The sequence below is a fragment of the Natator depressus genome, chromosome 6 (assembly GCF_965152275.1).
Source record: "Natator depressus isolate rNatDep1 chromosome 6, rNatDep2.hap1, whole genome shotgun sequence".
Lineage (NCBI taxonomy): Eukaryota > Metazoa > Chordata > Testudines > Cheloniidae > Natator > Natator depressus.
Genome location: NC_134239.1, coordinates 84,183,274 through 84,203,664, shown reverse-complemented (window position 1 = coordinate 84,203,664; position 20,391 = coordinate 84,183,274). Strand labels below are relative to the sequence as shown.

The 20,391-nt window shown below is 37.5% G+C and overlaps 1 protein-coding gene across 5 annotated transcripts in view; it reads right to left on the bottom strand.

Annotated features, from left to right (window-relative positions):
* NPAS3 (neuronal PAS domain protein 3) overlaps positions 1–20,391 on the bottom strand; it is an 843,689-nt gene that overhangs the window by 242,658 nt on the left and 580,640 nt on the right. For all 5 annotated transcript variants that reach the window (XM_074955835.1, XM_074955836.1, XM_074955837.1 and 2 more), the window contains one exon: positions 9,926–10,015. In XM_074955835.1, coding sequence (XP_074811936.1) covers positions 9,926–10,015 — 90 coding nt within the window. The remainder of the gene's footprint in view (positions 1–9,925; positions 10,016–20,391) is intronic.

Genomic DNA, 20,391 nt, shown 5'->3' with positions numbered 1-20,391 from the left:
GTTCTATGTCGAATTAAAAATCCTTCCAGATTAAAAACAACAGGAAGAACCAATGTTTTAAAAAGCACTGTTTACAGAAAAATAACTTCTTGACAGATTTTTTTTAACCTATTAAAATTAATTATACCAGGTCTGTTACATTTTGATCCATACAGGAAAGGAATACCACACCTTTGACGAGGCACTAAACATAATAAATAATAGCAAGAGAACATTTGTTGTTGCAATAGAGGGAGCATCCATTTTAAAGCTATCAGCCAATTCCCAAATCTTATTCAAACCCTAAAGTAAATTTCTGTGGTATAAGCCAACTAAACAAGTGAAATTATCAATAGAATTGTTGCCATGATATGCCGGTCTTGAAAAACATGTCTTCTTATGTAATAGCTAAAAAGGGATACACATCTTTTTTTCTTATAGAAATGAAATTTTGATTACCCATGAATGGAATGACTTTATGACCTTGTTCCTCTGAGCTTAAGTAATTACCCTACCATCTATATGAGAATTTTGTATTTCATTCCAATTTCTACAGTATTAGAATAGCAGAGAAAGATATTTATACAGAAGATCTTATTTGTTACATGTTTCCTACAAAATATCCCTTTTACCAATTTTTGTATGGTAAGATAAACAGCTCCGTTAATAATACATAAAATATTAATTGACAAGCATACAAATATATGTAGCTAGTCAATGAAAAAAAGACACCAAACTATTCTCCAGGAAACTTGGAGTTTTACATTTCCAAAGCTTGCTTAACTATATTGTATGTTAATTTAGGAAAACAGTGTTTCTTGGTTTTAATATGAATGACAGTTTTAGAACATCTAAATTTCCTTAATCATATTTTTTCTATACACTACTTTCAAAATTAACCGGAAAACATAACATTGCCTATATCATGAAGCAAACAGTCTAATTACCAATAATGTTTTCAGACTTTTGCTTAGCTACTATTGGAAGGTGTTAACTGAAGTGAAAATATCTTATATTATCAACATCTTATATTTAATATCAAATGCCAGTAATTATTAAGCAACACGAAAAGTCCGCAGCCTTCAAATGTTAAACCAATGAGGCTATATTTTATTGTACCAAGAATCTGTGTGATTCATTCTAACTAGTGTAACCCTTCTGCATAAAGGCTTTCAATATTTCAGCCTCAATGGCTGGTAAAATATGTTTAAAAGTATAAATAAGGAGAACATGATTCTCATGTGAAATGACACACTGGATTTCTTTAGTTCTCTCAGTCATAGTTTGGTGTATTCAACAGAACCTTTAAAGCTATATTGTTGGCAGTATTTAAATTATACTGGGGAAAACTAAGCAAAGCAATGTGATCAGTAGCAATAAGCTAATTTTAAGTTAAAAAATAAGCAAAATATCACTATGTACTGTATTTTGACAGACTACAAAGTGACAGTCAGAGGATTATTCCACAGATTTCTAATGCTGGAAATTCTGATGGCATTTACTAGCATAACCTTTCAACTCTGAGCACATCAATAGAAGCAGACAGTGGTTTGAAATATGATTCCTTGCAGATAGCATATCCTCATTCATCTGACTGTGGTGCTCTGTGCTCCATTGCACAAACAGCGGCTCACCCACTTCTGAGAGGACACTAATAAAAAAGGCATCAATTTTCAGCTCTAGTACTACTGTGATCTCTTTATATGTTCGACATCCAACATTAAATTAAAATGCTGTTATAAATCCTACTTTCTGAATCTGGAATGAGTGTTGGGTTTTTGTCGCATGAGACTGCAGCAAATCTTGTCAAAAGCAAGGAAGCACGTCTTGTTCACTCAGAATTAATGTTGTGGATGAAAGAAGGAGGTAAAAGATGTTGAATATGGTGAACTGTGGGTGTCAAAGGCAGTGGCTAATGCAGCACTGGGGTACCAAACAGAGCATAACATCTGCTTTCAATAGGTTGTTAATCGGGAATTTTAATTAACAATTACAAACTGCGTAATAAACACAATTTTTTGATAATTCTAAGTACATTTTAAAAACATTACTACAAATTTGAAAATACCATTACAACTGAATATTTGTGTAATATATTCATCTGTACCAGACAAAACAATTTTATAACACCCAAATAACACGGGCAAAGTGTTTTGGATCACATCAAGTGAAGGTTGTTACAGGGTGTCTATGCAAAATTATGCATATTGATGTTGATGTTTATGCCTCGCGTCAGTTTGTCATTTGCACTTGAGTTGTCTTAAAAGTTCTTGGGTTAGGGTGAAAAAAATCAAGATCATCATTAGAGGGGACAAAATGATTAGACAATAATTTGCATTAATGAAACAATGTCAAATACTTTTCATATACAAAAATAACCAAGAAAACTGATTGTAAGAAAGAAAGAAGCCGGACAGAATATTTCTGTTACGCAAAAGATTGTAGTGTGCTTTGGAGCCTTTCGGCTGTGTCTGATAACCATTAATGGCAGGTATCTTTTTCTCCTTTAAGAGCTATGCTAAACTACACTGAAAAGGCAATAATGGTTTCAGCAAAGATGCTCCGTCTATAGATATTTTCTCTCGTTAAGTTCATTCATAATTATGAAGAAAGCGAATGAGCTTGCCTTTTTGGAAGCGGGGTGGGGGGATGGGGGCGGGGGGAGGGTGCCTTGAAGAGTGGTTCAATATCTGGATCGAACAGAGGAACTTTTCCCCCCTAAGGATCCTGCCTGGAGAAACCTTGACATGCACAAAGTCAGAACCTAGACAAAGTTGCCCTGTTGAGAACGATAAGGTCACCCGTGGGATTGCTGAGATTATCTCTGTCAAGCACTTGGACAGCATGCAGTCAAATGATGCATCATGCAGTCATTTTCGGGGGGGGGGAAATCAATTTCTTCCCCAGGTCGCTATTTGCTTTTCAAAGTGCCCTTGTAGGCCTTCACCACCAAGCATTTATCAATTTAAATGTTGTAAATTGATAATGTGCCACTGTGCCTTGTACTGTTTCTGAATTATTTTGATACTTATATTTTCTCAATGGTCTCAAAACCCTCAAAGCCTCTGTATTTGAAAAGGGCTCCCTCCCCCACACCCTTCTTTTTACATGAAAGTAAATAACTTTCCTATGCTGAACACTGTAAAATACTTCCTGAAAACCTATACAATACTGAATTTCATCTGGTTTTATTTAATAATTATGTTTAAAAGGGGTCAAAATTCTATATAATTATCAACATTACTGCATGAACTTATTAACTGAATATTTGATCATCCTTACCACTACTATTCAAATCTAGAATACAAAATACTAAGTTCAAATATTAAATAGAAAAATACTGGAGGTTCTTAATTATTTTATTATGAGGCTTTGTTACATAGTATTTATTTTGTCTGTGAAATACAGGTTTTAAAATGTTGTGGTGGGAAAATGAGCTAGAACTAACAGAACAAATGCAAATATCAATGTTTTCCTTATACTATTTTTTTAAACAAACCTAGCATAAAGTAATGCATTAACCGTATACCAACCTCAGCTTGATTTACATTGAAAAACAGGTAGAGCATAGTAGTTGAGGTTTGTGCTTCGTAACAGCAAAAGAAATACACGGCAGTTGCAAAGCATCCTTAACCTCCAGTGATTTATTGGCCCTCAGCCAAGTTATCAGGGGAATCTAATTCTTCTTTATTATTCAAATAAACCACATTTGGCACCATGGTTCCCTTTCAGAATAGCTTCACAAATAGACTGAGTACTGTCATTTATTTGACCTTGTACTTGTGTGCTGTAGCTATAATTTTATTTGCCATTCCACAGAACAAATGCACAGGGATCCAAACTACAAAGATCCGTGACAGAATGAGTAAAGCTGTTCATATCTAATATACCTGTTGTCTGCACACCTAGTTTGTTTTTAAAAGGATAAAACAATAATTTATTCTCTCCCCTCCCCCAACATACATTTATTAGTTCTTATTGTGTGTGCAGCTGCACGGCTCCCTTTTAGAGAGCTTTCTTTAAACGGGCCAATTGGCAACCCTGTCTGGGTCCTGGGAAGCTTGAAGCTAAGGTAGGAAATATCTTATTATTTTAAGGTGTGGACTTTACAGAAAGAAAAGAGAAGGGAGGTAATCCATAATACACAAGCAGAGTACTACTGTCAGTAGGAAATGACTGAGAGCTTGTTTCAGGAAAATGAGAAGAGGTTTAGCCAGCTTCTTGGCCTATCATGTTTTTTAATGATAAAAGTCTGTTAATTTCCCATTTTTGTTCAAGTCGTAATTTTTCTTTTGAGCAGAAATTGTTCAATTCAAAGATAATAACATACTGTGGGCCAATTCTTAAATTTAGCAACCTAAATTATGTACCCAAATCCCAGATTTAGACATTCACATTGCCATTTAGAGGCCTTAAATAGCAATTTGAGTGCCTGAGTGCCCATTTGAGTGCCCAGATGTGGGAATCTGGTAACCAATTTAGGCATCTATATTTGAAATCTGTTCCCACTCTATTAATAATTCAAGAAATTCAGGAATTGTTCATTTTCAAAGGATGGTAGTTTCTTGGTATTTCAAACTGTCTGCTGGATTTGCAATGTGGCTAGACAGACAGAAACAGAGCTGGCCTGCACTGGGGATTTTTGCACCCCTGATGCAGATGTGTTGCACTGTGAAAAGTGGCATGTACCCATTGCAAGTCACTTTTTAGGTGCTTTAGGTCTTTTTTTTCCCCCTGCTTCTGAGCACACTCTTCTATTCCAGGAGTAAAATCCTGCCCCACTGGATTCAATGGGAGTTTGCTATTGACTTCAATGGGGACAGAATTTTTCCTTACATGTTTTACCACTGTCAATAATTCCATGCAAAAATCCCCAGTATAGAAACCCCTATGTACACGTGTACCGTAAGCGTCTAAATAATCATGAGTCTACGTGTGAATACTACAGTTTCTGGACCACTTCATACTGGGAGGAACATAGGGCCAAATCATAATGGAACCGTGCAGATTTACACAAGCTGAGGATATGGCCTATACAATGTAGCCCATTTCTTCTAACTCTTAAACCCTTATTTTAGTTTCCTTCATCTTTTCTCCTTAGTATCTGCCACAAATGTGCATCTGATATTCTCTGAAACTGCTCTCAATACCATTCCAGAGTGAACTGTTTTGGAAGAAGCACTCTAAAATCAAATTCTACAAACCAACTCACATAAAATTCCTGGTCATCACTAGCTTGAAGATAAGGGGCTAGCCTCACAAAGAAATGTAGGTGTCTAGAAAATCACTGGGATTCACAAAGCCTGAGTTCAACACCTAGGTTTTCAATACAATGAATGGGAAGAGAGAGGCATCTCAGAATGGGATTCACAAAAGCCAGCATGCAAGGAGGCTCCTCGCATAAGGTAGCCAATGAGAGGTACAAAGCCAAGGGATGTGTGTTAAGCCCTGCTCATCTCCGAGAGATGGGCACTTTAGTCTCGGCTACAGGGAGACACCTTCCTCTGCTTGAGATTCTTAGCTATAAACCATCTCCTGGTATTAGGTGCTTTTAGCAAGAAGGCAGAGGGTGGGGGGAGGACATGCTCCTTCATAACTTTTAGCCCAGTAGTTAGGATACTCACCTGGTATGTAAGTATGGATGCGAGAAACCCCCGGTTCAAGTCCCCACTCCACCTGAGGGGGGGAAAGAGATTTGAACTGGGATCTGCCACCAATCAGGAGAGTTCCTTAGTCACTGGGCTGATCGTTCCAAGGGAATGTTTCCTTCCCCTCCCACACTCCTACCAGTTGTTTTGTGTAAACTTGTATACAGGAGCCCAATCCACTAGATAAGGTCTGAGCATGCTTACCGGACTGAGCCTTGCAGGCAGAGAAACACCTACCTTCTCCCGATTTGTGCATCGCTCTGTGGCTTAGGCATCCGGGTGCCTGGTATGGGGCTGCAGTGAGTGTGCTCAGAAGCAGAAAGAGGGGTGCCTTTAACTTCAAACATTTTAGGTACCACGTAATTTTAGAGGCAGCTGAGAGGGATGAGGGGTGTTAATCCCGGGAGGGAGGAGGGGGTCTGATTCTGGGATTTAGGCACATACATCCTTTTGTGAATCCAGCCCAAAGTGTTTAAAATCCAAATATATATATTTTGGTGTCTATATGCAATGTACAATCATTACAATGTTGAAAGAGTAGTTATTACAATTTTTATTTATTATTAAAGTAGGCCCAGACTTTGTAACAAGTAACCTCATTATTATACCCCCCAGACTAGCTCTAGAGATATTAGTATTGTCAAATTTCGTTACTATTAATCTTACTTTGCACATCAGCATCCATTTTATTGAACCACTGACTCTCAAGGTACACAAAAGAGAAAAATTGGGCTCACGGAGAAAACCCTACATTCATCCTCTGAAGTTGGGTCAAAAGACTGTTTTCTCTTAACTGGATGTGACATTTTTCCTGTCTATTTCTAAAAAAACGAGCTACCTAATTTTCATTCATATTAAATAAAAAAGACAAAGAAACAGAAACAAAGTACTATCAGCAAAGCAGCACTAGACATTAAAATAAAACTTATAAGCCAGCACTTCAGGAAGAGGAATCAACTGAAGAAGCTTAGAATTTACATTATGGAATGTTTTAGAAGTTTCACAAAGTGTCTACAGGGTGCATTCTACCCAAATCCACCTTCGGCCAGCCTCACAGAGGAACCAAGCAATATTTATCTTATAGCACTTTATATAAAGGTGGAATAGGAATAGGCTTCCAAGGGAGGTGGTGGAATCCAAGTCGTTGGAGATTTTTAAGAACAGGTTGGACAAACACCTGTCAGGGATGGTCTACATTTACTTTGTCCTACCTCAGCATGGGGACTGGACTTGATGACTTTTCGAGATCCTTTCCAGCCCTGCATATCTATGATTCTATAATGCAAAGAATTGGAGGTAAGATATCTTATGTGTTCATATCCCATTAATGCTTGTTCTTGCCAGCTTCATCACATATCACAATTAAATGAAATAACAACATACCGCAATGGCTTCCTCACTTTGGACTATTTTGAAGTCACGTAGTGACATATTAGCATTTCCTTTGTACTGCAAGAATTTGTTTGCATGGCTATTTTTGCCAATCAGCTCTTCGTAATAAATAAAGTGTTTGAATGGTTATTTAGTATGCATGATTGCAGTTTTCCTTTTGCTACTGCTAGTGATGCATCTATAAGATTTTTACAGCATTTACAGGAAGGCAACTGAAAAAATGTGGTAAGGATGTATACAGTGTACACAATGTTTACTCATTTATGGCCTGATAAAGTACAAATGTCTTAAGCAAAGATTGGTGGGGACACCAACTCGACATATTTTAGTGTGTAAATCAAAGGCCCTCAGCAGATTTCACTTATTATGCTGATGAAGTCCACAATCTCGCTCTTGATTTTTCAACAAAATTTTTCACTGATACCTTGATTAGTAAATGCAAAGAGATGTTATGATATGTCAAATACTGTAACATATTTAGGCAATCCCTCCATTGGCGTTCCTGTCTCAAGCACATCAAACATAAGCTACTCGTCTTCACTTACAAGGCCATTCATGGCTATCCCTATCCTGCCCATCACGTTTCATTTGTTATCAAAATGTCAGACCCCGCTTCCGATCTGATCAGGATGCCAGCCTCCATCATCCACTTGTTACATTTTCTAACAAGCACCTCTGTGCTTTCTACCATGCTGCCCCTCATGCTTGAGAGAAGCTCCTCATAAACCTCTGAAAATCTAACTTGCTCTCCTTCAAAACCCTCCTCAAAATCAGACTGTTCCATTAAGCCTACAAAAAACATGACAATGGTTAGGCTGCTGATGTGCTGAGACCACATCCCAGCAGGCTGACCAATATTGTCTCATTGTTTCTTAGTACTCCCCCACCGGCCTGCATCCCCCTGTTGTCTCTCATCTTAGACTGTAAGCCCTTCGGGACAGGGAATGCCTTTTTGTTCCATGTTTGTACAGAACCTAATATAGTGTCCTGGTCCATAACTAAAGTCCTATGTTCTACAGTCACCCAAATAATTAAGAAAAATAGTAACTGCTTTATTCATCTGAACGCTTGCTTCAAAGGATGAAGTGTAATGGCTCAACAACTTGACACAAGTTTAGACTAAGGAGAGTCTTACCAACTATTACAGTTAAAAAGCAGTGGAAGAAAATTTTACAAGAGACTAGCATAGGGTTAAAGCCACATTTTTCTTTAACAGATGATATTTCAGATGGCCACACTATTCCAGATGCATCAATTTCCTTGAAAATCCAATCCATATATGTGCATATGCTGCGCTGGCAGGAGGACTGACTGAAATGGCCAAAACCCAAGAGCTAATATTCTTTTGGCCAGAATAATGCAATTATTATTTTCCTAGCTATCAGTCTAAGCATACAGAGCCATCTGTTATGCAAAGCAAACATACACATCTCAATTACAGAAAATGCAGTTGCCTTGACAGAATTTGGATTACACCACTAACCAGCGCTGTAAAATTTGTTTTAAGCTAGTGTATAATGGATGCCTTTCAGTAGTTCCCTAATTAGCATTTACCTGCTTAAACTAATTATTCATCCTCTTTCTTTATTGGCTTATTAAACTTTGTTGGATACTATGCATAAAACAGATTAATATGAGCTTAAGACAATAACAACATTAAAGTTCTGATTCTTTACTGTTTTAGCAACCTGGTGGTGCACCAATTCCAAAACCTGAGATCCTTGATATTAGCTCCCAAACAGATTAAGGCAGGGATTAAAGCCCATTACAAAACTAGGGACTTCAATGAGAGACGAGAATATGAATATGGAATTTAAAATAGCTCTGTTTCTATTTCTATCATTCCGTTTGCTAAAGCCACCACAAAACACAATTGCTGTACACACTATAGCCAATTGCTTGGGTGTTCTTTGCAGAGTTAATAACTCTTATTCTGATTCTCATCAGATAATATTTAAATTTGGTCTTTTTCTGCACCAAACATTAAAATCTCTCTCATTCTTTTAAAATATCATTCTTAATGTAGCTGGGGCACAACAAAATCACTAGCTTTTGAAAGCTTCCAATACTAATAGTTGCCTCCTCTGAGCTGTGCCAACTTACTCAAGCAACAAGTTCACTATGGGTCCCCATTTAAAACAGCAGACACAAACATTATCTCAATTTTTATCTCCTCAGGGTGACTGTACTAGAAGTAGATTATCCTACTTGGCAAATCATCATGCAAAAACTCTCTGCTGCATTTCTGAATCCAAATAGAAGGGAGTTTTTTCGGCTAGAAACCTCTGAATGCAGTAGGATTAGCAATAAGCCACAACAAGCAACTTTTCCTTTTTCCTTCCCTTTTAGCCTCTGAAAAACAGATGTCAGCAATTAAACTACAAATAATCAAAATACTGTATTTTATAAATTTGTCATTTTGTATTACTGAACATTTGTGAAGGCTACAAAATGTCCTTGTTGGAACCCTCCCTGCAAGATATTTTAATGGTCTCTTTCAGCATTTCTTGACTCCAAATGACTCCCTGTCATTGTGTCAGCTCCCAGGATAATAAAGGGTACTCCATAAACATCCAGTAATAGGACACAAGGGAAGTACTATTAGTGTGTCCCTTTCCTACCAGGTATAGAGGTTTAAAGTTCAAAACAACTGAGAAAAGAAACTTCATTTGTTCTCAATAAATTAATAATGATCCTTTGTGACAAAAAGTTTTCAGGCCCAAGTTTATTTTATCTGAACATTCAGTACTGACACATACTTCTCAATTACTTCTCAGGATGAATGAGACACAGACCTTAAGTAATGGATTCAATAATTCATGCAAAATACTGCAAAACAGATTATTACTTTAGCAGAAGAGTGCAGTTTACTCAATTACATTCTAGAATCGAAAATTTTTACTTACTTGCGATAGGCCTAAATAGATGGAGACTGTTTCTGAAATGTACAAAAATTTTCCTTCTTGGTTTAGTGCAAATACAAATCCATCCAGGGACTGCAGAGTAAGAAAAAAAAAGTGAATAGATTGATGCAAAGCTGGTAACAGATTAAAACAAAGGCATCAAACACTGAATTGAGAACATATATAAACATTTTAAATTTGTATCCCGAATACAATTCTTTTATAGTATATTGTATTTATATATGCACAAACAGCACACAGGTATATACCAAAGTACGAGGAATTTTTTGTCTTCCTTAAATCATAGATACATTATGTGTAATTTATTCTCATTTGCATGCAACAAGAAATACGGAAAAAAATAATACCAAATATACTTCAGTTTTTCTATCTGCAAAAATTATGCAGTAGCAAAGGGGGAAATTCCCCCTCCCAAAAAACTGAGCAAGAGAAAAATTCAGATCATCACTTGAACCATTATGGACCGCCATAGTTTGTTAATTAATCCAGGATTACACCTCCCTCCCCCCCCACACATGCAAACACACGTGCCTTTTGTAGGAGAACAAACAAAGCCAATCAACAGATACTGTCAACTATGTTGGGTCTATAGAAATTTTATGACTTCCATCCCTTCAGTGTAAAACTAGATTCAATTTTATTCTGACAAGTTCAAGTCTTTAGATCTGGTTTCCATAGCAAATGGAAAAATCAAGATATGATTATACACATTAATTCACAGCTTTTGAAACACGACCGCAGTTAATAAACAAAGAGATATATTCTAAATTTGATACATGGAGTAAATCACTACACATCAAGATGAAAATATGCCTCTTCATTGGGAATACATGGCATTTCATTTTTATTCCTCTATTGAGGCCAATTATTGGCAAAACACATACGTAATGTTTGCCGAAGCAAAATCACAAATTTATAGAGATTAGTAATACTATAAGAAGTTGCAAATGAGGAAACATCCCAAATCCAAGCCTTGGGATACAGGTATGTATAAAGCAAAAATGTAACTGTATTACATTTGAGATCAACATGTTCTTGGAAGAACAAGATAACAGTTGCACACAAATTTAGAGAAAAATATAAGATGCCAAAGTGACTGCAATAATTTCACTCTTTTTCAAATACAGAGCAGTGATTTCTGAGGCTTTTTAATGTTTTGATTCCTTTGCTTCTTGATTAATTTCTAACATACTGCCGGTCAGAAGCTGACTTTGGCAAGTGTTCACCCCTCTCTGATGTAGTAGATGGTGGAATTAGTTCAAAAATCTGTGTTTTCTCAAAAGAACGAACCACACATTGGAAAACAAACACTCACAAAAGATATTGCATTAAAGAAAGGCTCTCTAATTTATATTTATGAATTAATAAAAATGTAAATCTACATAGACTTTCTTCAAGTAAAAACATTTATACTATGCAAGCAGTTTACGGCATCTTATAAATCATCATCTCCCCCCTTTCCCCCCACATGATTAACATAGGCTCCTTGAACTTTAACAGCAATAACAGGTGAAAAATCTGGAATGGTGGAATTCAGATTTAGACCTATACAAGGGCAAAATTAAAACCTTTATAAATGTAATATCCTCCATTCTCTAACATCTCTTCTGCTACTGTGTCTCTGTTCTGTTCTCTTACCCCTCTTTGATGAGAAAGGTCAGAAGAGGAGGGTTCCTTTAAAAGCTCCGTGGCTTACGGTGTCCTGAGAATCTGCTCCATGCTTCTTCAGGAACATGGGTCTACCAATAGTGCAGGGAACATTGTTTGAACCCCAGTTATAAATAGTATTGAGAACCCTATGACTTTGTGGCCATGTGTTGGTGTATTTGATAGAGTGCCTCTTTCCAACAGCAGTCACATCACATTGACTTGTTACCATGCTGCCATTATCTCCCCACACTGGCTACAGAACACAGTTGTTGCCATATTGAATCAGGCCACCGGTCTATATATGTTAATCCAGTATCCTGTATCCAACAGTGGATAATACCAGATGCTTCAGAGGAATGTGTGAAATATCCATAGTGGACATTTATGCAATAAGAGGTCAACTGGGAAAGTTTGTCCCTAACCTCAGGCTGTTAGTAGTTGGCTTAGGTCATTAAGCACAAATGTATAACTAGTGTAACTGAAGATATTCTTTATTACCCATAAAAATGTCTGTTCCTTTTTAGAATCCTGTTATGCTCTTTGTCTCAATAATATCTTGAGGCAATGAGTTCCACAGATTAATTATGTGTTGCATAAAAAGTTCTTCCTCCTGTCAGTTTTACATTTTCAGCCTTTTTGTTCTTATATTATGAGAAAGGGTAAATTCAGCAGGAGTGCCTCATTGATCTTTTCTATGTTGTTTGCTATATTATATAATCATTTGGACAAATCTTGGTGTAATTTTTGTGGTGACACTAGTAAAAGGCACCTGGATTATATCCTGGACAAAGTGCAAGTCTGAGCACCATCAAGTTCAGGAATTTAAGCTTCTCAATAAAATGGCAGTACATTTTTTTTTAATATTGACAAAGCAACATAGTTTTCCCTAACCTCATTTTTGGAAACAGCTCAACCATTTTTGCTGAAGCTTTAAAAAAACAAAACAAAACAAAAACAGTTATCCTCAAGTAGACACAAGGCATGGAAAATTTCAGCCTGAATGGTTAAAGTCTGAAAAGTTAAGAGCAACTGAAAACAGGGTCTTACAATGGAATGTGTTAATCACCTTTAATTACAGGTGTCATTGCCAACTCCCACTATAATAGTGACTCATTCATATCACCTATTTGTTGCTTCTCTCAGTTAAATAGCTTTAATCTTCTACTCCTTCCTGGTGTAGGAGTGACTGTTCCTGCTCCTCCATCCCTTTGTGGGAGGCTGTTCGCCACCTTTGACTCATGGAGTTGCCTGAGAAGCACTATGGCTGGGATGTTCCTGGACTGGTGGTGCCATGGAAGCATACCACAAAGCTGTTTTTCCTCTCTGTGTGACTGACTCATGACTATTCCCATAAGATTTCCTCCATTTTGCCAGTTTGAGTTACTAGAGGGTGGATGAATCCTCCTCCTCCTCTTACTTTCTCTTTCCTCACCCCTACCCCCCACCCCCCGCTCCTGTTATATTTGTGTATCAACACTGACAGAATTCAGCATTTGAAAGGGTCAGAAGAGCAAAATGAGTTGTATATAATGTGCATCTGATCACATTTTGAAAAAAGTCATTTCCTATTAGATTACTAAAGAGCTAACTATTTCAATTCCTGAAATGGAGGGCAATGAGAGAAAAACCTTAAAGTGGTGGAAGGAAAAGACAAACTCAATTTATAGTATCTAGAACAACTCCTCCCGCAAAAATAGGAAAACCTTCTAATGCAATATAGTCCATCCTAAATATATGAGAGGGCAAAGATGGGCTAAGCACCCTTGTGCCAATGTTGTTGTTCCTTATACAGGTCAAACAGTATCTGTGAAGGGCTGTCTCATTTGTTATTCATAGGTATTATTTATGAATATTTATTATTTAGGTAATGCGTGTTGAAATTTTTCAATTTTTCATAAAGCCTGTGTCCTTTGTGCACACCAAGACACCATCCAGCCTTCAAACAATGGTGGTGGAGGGGCTAAGGGAAGGTGTGTTGTAGAAGAGTATTTGACACCATGGTACGCTACATGTTTGCCGCCAATTTTTGTTTAGCAAAGAGATATTCTTGGAAGTATGATTTGAATTACATACATATGTCCAATTGCATAACTATTGTTAGAAAAACACAGGTGTATCCCTCTAGCAAAATTTTAAAGCTCTCTTTCCATTTGAGGACCCCAGAGAAGCTACCAAAGACCAGACTCCTAAAGAGAAACTTTGTAAAACAAAGGCAAGCATGACCTGTGGACCAGACGTGGGCTACAAAGTTCTACACTCTGTTCCATAGCCATTGTCAACTTAGTACAGAGGTGCGGCATGCAGAGACTAAACAGACTCCACAAAAGTCTCCATTTTCACATAAGCAGAGGCCACTCAGATATAGATGGCATATACATTTTGGGACCTGCAATCTCAAGCTCCCTTCCCTCTTTGTTTTTAACGTGAGGTTGGCTGCCATCAGCTCAATTTAATGCTCATTATTGGGGTTCTTGAAAATTGTTAATGAGGCCCTCAGACAGCCAAATTTTGGGCATCTCTGATCGAAGAAAAAGACTAATAATATTCCTATTTTGAGACAGTTTATACTTATTGCTTATGTATAAGATGTGATTAAAGGTGAAGTTTCATAGCACTTTTTAATTTTGATTTGAGAAAACCATTATTTATTATGTTGTTTCAATCACCACGGGCTACTTTTTAATTTTTTTTAAAACTGCCCCACTGTTTTCAACAGGCTCCAATTAAGATTCTGGGGTCAAAGGGTTAATTACATCTTCTTACCCACTATGTAGAATTTTCTGATTATTAACCAAGGTTGGATTAAGATGAAAAAGAACCGACACAAATGTTAATACTTGCCCCTCCTCAAGAAGATTTATCATAATACCATGCTGAAATCTGTATGCTTTCTTCAAAGCAGTTAGAGAACAAAATCTTAGAGGAAACACTTAAATAAATGTTTTAAAGACAGGCAGGTGTCTGATTTATTGAGACAGTCTTCTTATTACTAAAAACAGTTCTAAGCTAGCCGGACAAGATTGATACAAGATTTCCTATGTCATATCTCAGTAAATCTATGTGGTAGACATGAAGGAAGTGAGATTCAGATGTAAAAGTCAGAAGCTATATCACCTCTCAATAATAGTGCCAATCATTATAATTTATAGCCTCTGACATCTATATAATGCAAAAAATGTAAGACTTTTTTTAACCCAAAACACTGAACGGCTCTTCTAGTATTTGTGAAATTGTGGAGTTATTTTCTTGCAGGATATGAAACTAACTGTACCACTTTGACTGAATGAGTACTAATGTATAATGCATTGTTAAATGGATTTATATTTGTCAGAGGAATTTTGTCCCTGGTATTTTTTCATATTCTCATATTCATATTCAGCCAAATTTCAGAGACTGAAATCTTACTACAGTGTCCTTCTGGGGAATATCCTCATATATCATACTATCCATGAAGTCCCTAATTCCTTCTCTTGTATTCCAATGCTGCAAAAAACCCTGTTACCCTGACCTAAACTCCAGTTAGAGTGAAGAATTACCAGTAGGCTAGGTTATTTTAATGACAGATTATTTTAAACTAAGCCTTCACCATCTGTTCCACCCCCTAATTATGAATGCAAAAAGAACATATTTCACAATTACATCAGTAAAAAGTAAGATATACATGATTTAAATGCAGGCATGTGTTCTTTGTCCAATGCAGCATGCATCTGTGATGTTTTTCTCATAATTCAGGCTCTGATTGGGGGGATGAGGAGCAAACTGTTCACCCCTGATAAAACAGATTCATTGATATACTAAACTTTTTCCTGGCAAACAGATCATCTTAATTAGAATTTTTCACTGTTATGACATAATGATATTATAACTGGAGCTGAGCATTAATTTGAGCACAATGCCTGTCACCAATTAGATATAAAGCATCCAATAACAGCTAAAAATATTTTACTATTACTAAAGAGAGACTGCACTGGAGACGACCGACATTTACCTAAGGAAATAGTTCTCCTCTTGCAGTAACAGAGCTAAATAGCATAGCAATAATTTACGAAGAACAACAGTTAAAGGTGAGAGGTTTTTTTTCTTTGTTTTTTTTGGTTTTTGGTCTCACTAGTAAAAATTAGACAGAGCCCTTCGAATGTCATGAATATGCAACAATGTCATAAGGAACAGGTTAACAGAAATCTGTTTTCGAGTCTTCAAGGAACGCCTATTGTGCTATCACTATTAAGATATCAGAACGGTATCCTATGGTAACTCCAACAAATATACCAAAGCTTTACTACTTATGTGGAAAAACCTAACAAATTGTGCCTGGGGCTTTTGCAACAAAGTACTGTAAAAAGGCAAAACTTTTATTCCTGGAAATATGATTTAATGTGCAGTGTATTTGAGACGTGTAAAAAAATCAAAAGTTTGGGCATTTATTAATTTATAGAAATCTCCAAAAGCTTTATTCTTGCTCTTCTGCCTTCTTTGCATGAGAACAAAGAAATCCCAAATAAAATAAAATAAAAGGTGAGATCATAGGAAATTACTGCAATGTTCTTTGGGCTTCAAGCCCTTTCCTGCAGAATGAAAATCCTCTCTAATCACAAAAGCAAACTGCAGTACACTCCACTCACTTTTTCAACTCAGATACCAACACCATTTTATTTATTTTAACACATCCAGTGTAATAAACTACACTAAGCATGGAGTCTGAGTCTGTGACACACATTTGGCAACAAAACTACAATGAAAGGATGAGGTAAGAGGACAAGCTCAAAGGACATGGTTAGAGAGAGCTTTGCTGTCAGTTATTAATTTGGCTCCCTCTTGCTTTTTACTCCCACGGATGGGGAGACTGGATGAAATTTACAATTGCAAATAAAACAAAACAAAAACCCCACCAGTCAATCTTAAGAAAACCTTTTCTCAACTTTGAACCAAAGAGGCAAAAATATGTGAAAGAACTTGCCAAGTCCCCTGAAGCATCACCCACCAAATCTGTGCTCTGTGGGACAGGGTGAACCCCAAACAGCAAATGATTGCATGAGCAGACTTTTTTCATAAAAATTTATATTGTTTTAAGATCTCTTACCAAGATCAATTGCAAAGTAGATGGAATATTAGAGAAAATTAGAAATTCAGATGGGATGGTAATACTTGAAAACTGATTGCTGTGTTTTGATGCTGCATTCATGGACATATTCAGTAATAATAAAACGGGTAATATCACAGACGAGGCAGAGAATCATTAAATGGTTATAAATTGCAGAGTTGTGGGAGTTCACAGAAAACCAGAGATTAAGGATTTGGCAATATTTTGTGTGCAAAACTGCTGAAAGATTTTTGGGGACCACCACCTTGTGGATAATAGTTTAACTTTAATTTCTGCTAGAAGGCTGCCTTCAGTTGTTACACCGTCCCAAACTATCCTATGAACATGCACAAAATAGCACCCTAAAAGCTATCAGACCCACTGAAAATTTGGTATTACAGGAAAAAAGAAAGTAATAACCTTGACCTGCACTGCAATGCTATTAAAAGACAGAAGGAGCTTTATTAATGTGAAAAAGAAACTCCAAGACAGAGGAATTGCATCCATTATGTATCCAGCTTCTGAAAATAAGTTATGCTAGCCAAACATTTTATGTAGTATGCAGATACTTTATCAAGGCCAAACCATGAGAAATAACTGATGAAATGGAGTCAAATGAGAGAAGGCAAATTATTTTAAGTACCTCTGTGAACTTTTTTTTGGTGGAACACTTGAGCTAAGATTTTATATATATCATATCTCTGCTGATTTTTATGCTTGAATTTGATCAAGTGACCTGAATTGCTTGGCTTAATTCTTGAAATTGTTGTTATGGTCTTGAAGTAGAGGATAACATACAGGCAGAGACTGATATGTTTGGGAGAGAAAACTATTTGTTAGGAGTGATTTTGATATTTCATATAATACAGCACTCGCACAGTTAAAGTCAACTGGCTGGGTAGATTACTTTAATTTACATGCTAGGTTTCCATGAGATTACGGTTTTAATAGTCTTATGACCTACTATAGCTTGAAGCTCTTGGATGGTGTTACATCCCGGAGAGGGTAGGGAGGGTATCCAAGCAGACAACCTTAACTGAGTAAAACGTTTTAGAAGATGACTAGATATACTGTAGCAGGAGACACTAAACTATTGGAGTGGATGATTTTTTTACTCCCACATTTTTCATTCAATAGAGCGATTGTACTTACATTATTTGGTTCCTTTGGAATAATCTGAAAATGTTAACAGTTTATTCTGTAGTACACCCATGAGAGAGGATGATGTAATTACTTGTCTATTTAATTACTTGTCTATTTCCTATATCTAGATGACCAGCATAACTTTTTCATTGTGCAGTCTCTGTATAAGATTTTAATAGTACGAAAACCCTTTGATCTTGTCTTAATTGTTGCTACTTATTCCAAAAGTCTATACTTACAAAGCTGCAATGTAAAATAAACAGGGGACAGAAACACCCCCACCCCCTCATTTTTAAGAAACAGGTACCTGACAGAAGAAAGATATACAGGAAAAGGAGAGAAGTGGGGTGGGGGGAGGAGGGGAAGGACTGCTGAGGGAGGAACTCAGGGCTGCCTCACGTAATTAAATTCCATTCTGTGGGAGTTGTGTATTAAAGCACTGACCTTACATCTCTAGGATGCCAGTTCATGCTGAACATGTTGCCTTGAATTTTATGGGTTTCCTACTTTTAGCACAAGGCTGTGTGGACTGCAGACTCTCTGCAAAGACACTATATGCCACCTGGTACAATCAAAAATATCTATTTGGGATGAGAGAGCTATCATACAAAGATTGCATTACTATCTCTTGCCCTAAGAATGCGGTCCCTTCAGGTCAGGCAATTATGATCTGCCCGCAGACTAGCTTTTCTTTGGCTCTAGAGCAGTGCTTCTCAAGCTATCTGATGTGGGGTACCAGCAATTTTTTTTCCCAATGTGCGCGCAGACTGGCAGCTGATGGCTCACGGACTGGCACCGGTCCGCAGACCACCACTTTGAGTAGCAATGCTCTAGAGGATATCCGTTTCCAATGGCACCGGCTCTTTAGAGGTACAAACATTCATCTGATATAAAACATGCCAGTTGTAGGTAAGTTGAAGTTCTGCAAAGTGCCATCCTGAATGAAGTACTTGATGTTGGAAGTACTTGCATAATGTTGCTACCATGAGAATTAGCACAGAAGTTGTGTTAAATTGCTTATAGCAGTAAGCACAATAGTAAGTAGTGAGTGTTTGCAGCATGAGGCCTCAGGTCCCAGTCCTGGACTCCTGGGTCAGACCATGGGAACCCCATTAACTTTAATGGAGTGCTGAACAGGTTCAAGCATCTACCCAAGCAGGTGCTATATTTGTAACTGTAATGGCTCTAAGATTGAAAGAAAATAACCCATGTGAATGTTTCAGCATATAAAAATTCCATCTTAACTAGGGTTGCCAACCAGCCCGGATTGGCCAGGAGTCTCCCGGAATCAGGCTTCATCTCCCAGAGGCGACTGAAGCCAATCTGGCAGACTTTATGCTGCTAAAAGTCCGGTGGCGCAGTGGGGCTCCCTACCTGCCCTGGCTCCGTGCCACTCCTGGAAGTGGCTCTGAGAGGGTCTCTGCGTGCTGCTCCTGTCCTGAGCGCCAACTCCGCAGCTCCTATTGGCTGGGAATGGGGAACCGCAGCCAATGGGAGCTGCGGGGGCAGTCCCTGCAGGCAGAGGCAGCACTGTATAATAAATAATTACATTTATTAAAAGACAATATTGATACCTGAAATAGATCTCAATGAAGAAATAAAATACATTCTTTGTCTGATGCATTATACCAATCTGTGCTCTTTGTAAGGCATGTTAAAAGAGCACGATGTTAAGAATGTCTCTGAAAATATGGAATATAAAAATATCAGGCCAACTCCTTCCCTCCAATCTCAATGAGTGGTGCACAAAAGCCAGAAACTGGCCGTAACTCAACAGCTGAGAATTCCTCCATCTTTCAGCTGGCATTAAGTTGCCACAGCTGAATCCTGTACCAACTGTCACCCCTTGATTCCGGGCACTGAGGGGGAGCAGAACCACAGAGATCCACTCCATCAGTTCCTTAGGACTCATGCACTGCTGGCATAAATTAGAGCAGCCTCCTGTAACTCACTCATGGGCTGGAACATGCCAACCCACAGAGTCAGAGCTGTAATGAGCACTGACAATCTCCCCCAATACACCTGTGGTTCTCAGCCTAGGAGAGAATCTGGTCCATCTTGAATCTGAGTCTGCCAGCTACTGAAAGTTTAATTTTGAAAATTTGGTTTGGACACACTGAAACCTAAATTTCCACTTGGGGAAAGGATTCTGAAGTTGTTCTTTGGTACACTTGCTTTTTATCCCTTCAATCTTCAGTATAATTAATAGTTCTGGAGTTCTGGATAAAGAAGTACTGTGAATACAACCATATTAGCAGAAAACAAACAATTTATTTCCTGAAATCAGTTGGGATCTACATTAATAGGAATGTTTCAGAACCTTATCCCTTTGGAATTATCCAATCTTTCTGTGTTCCACTTTGTAAACCCGATATCTCTATATTGGTTTTCAGTGCATTCTTGAAGTGTTTTGAGGTTGCAGCGCTTCACTCCTGAAGTATATTCCACACAAAGAAGGAATGCCCACTTATGGGAAAATCAATTATTCTGATGGAATCTGAAGCCTGGTCCTGAATGATTTCAGGATAACAACTCAGTTTACCACTACAGCACTGAGCTGCTACATTGACCTTCC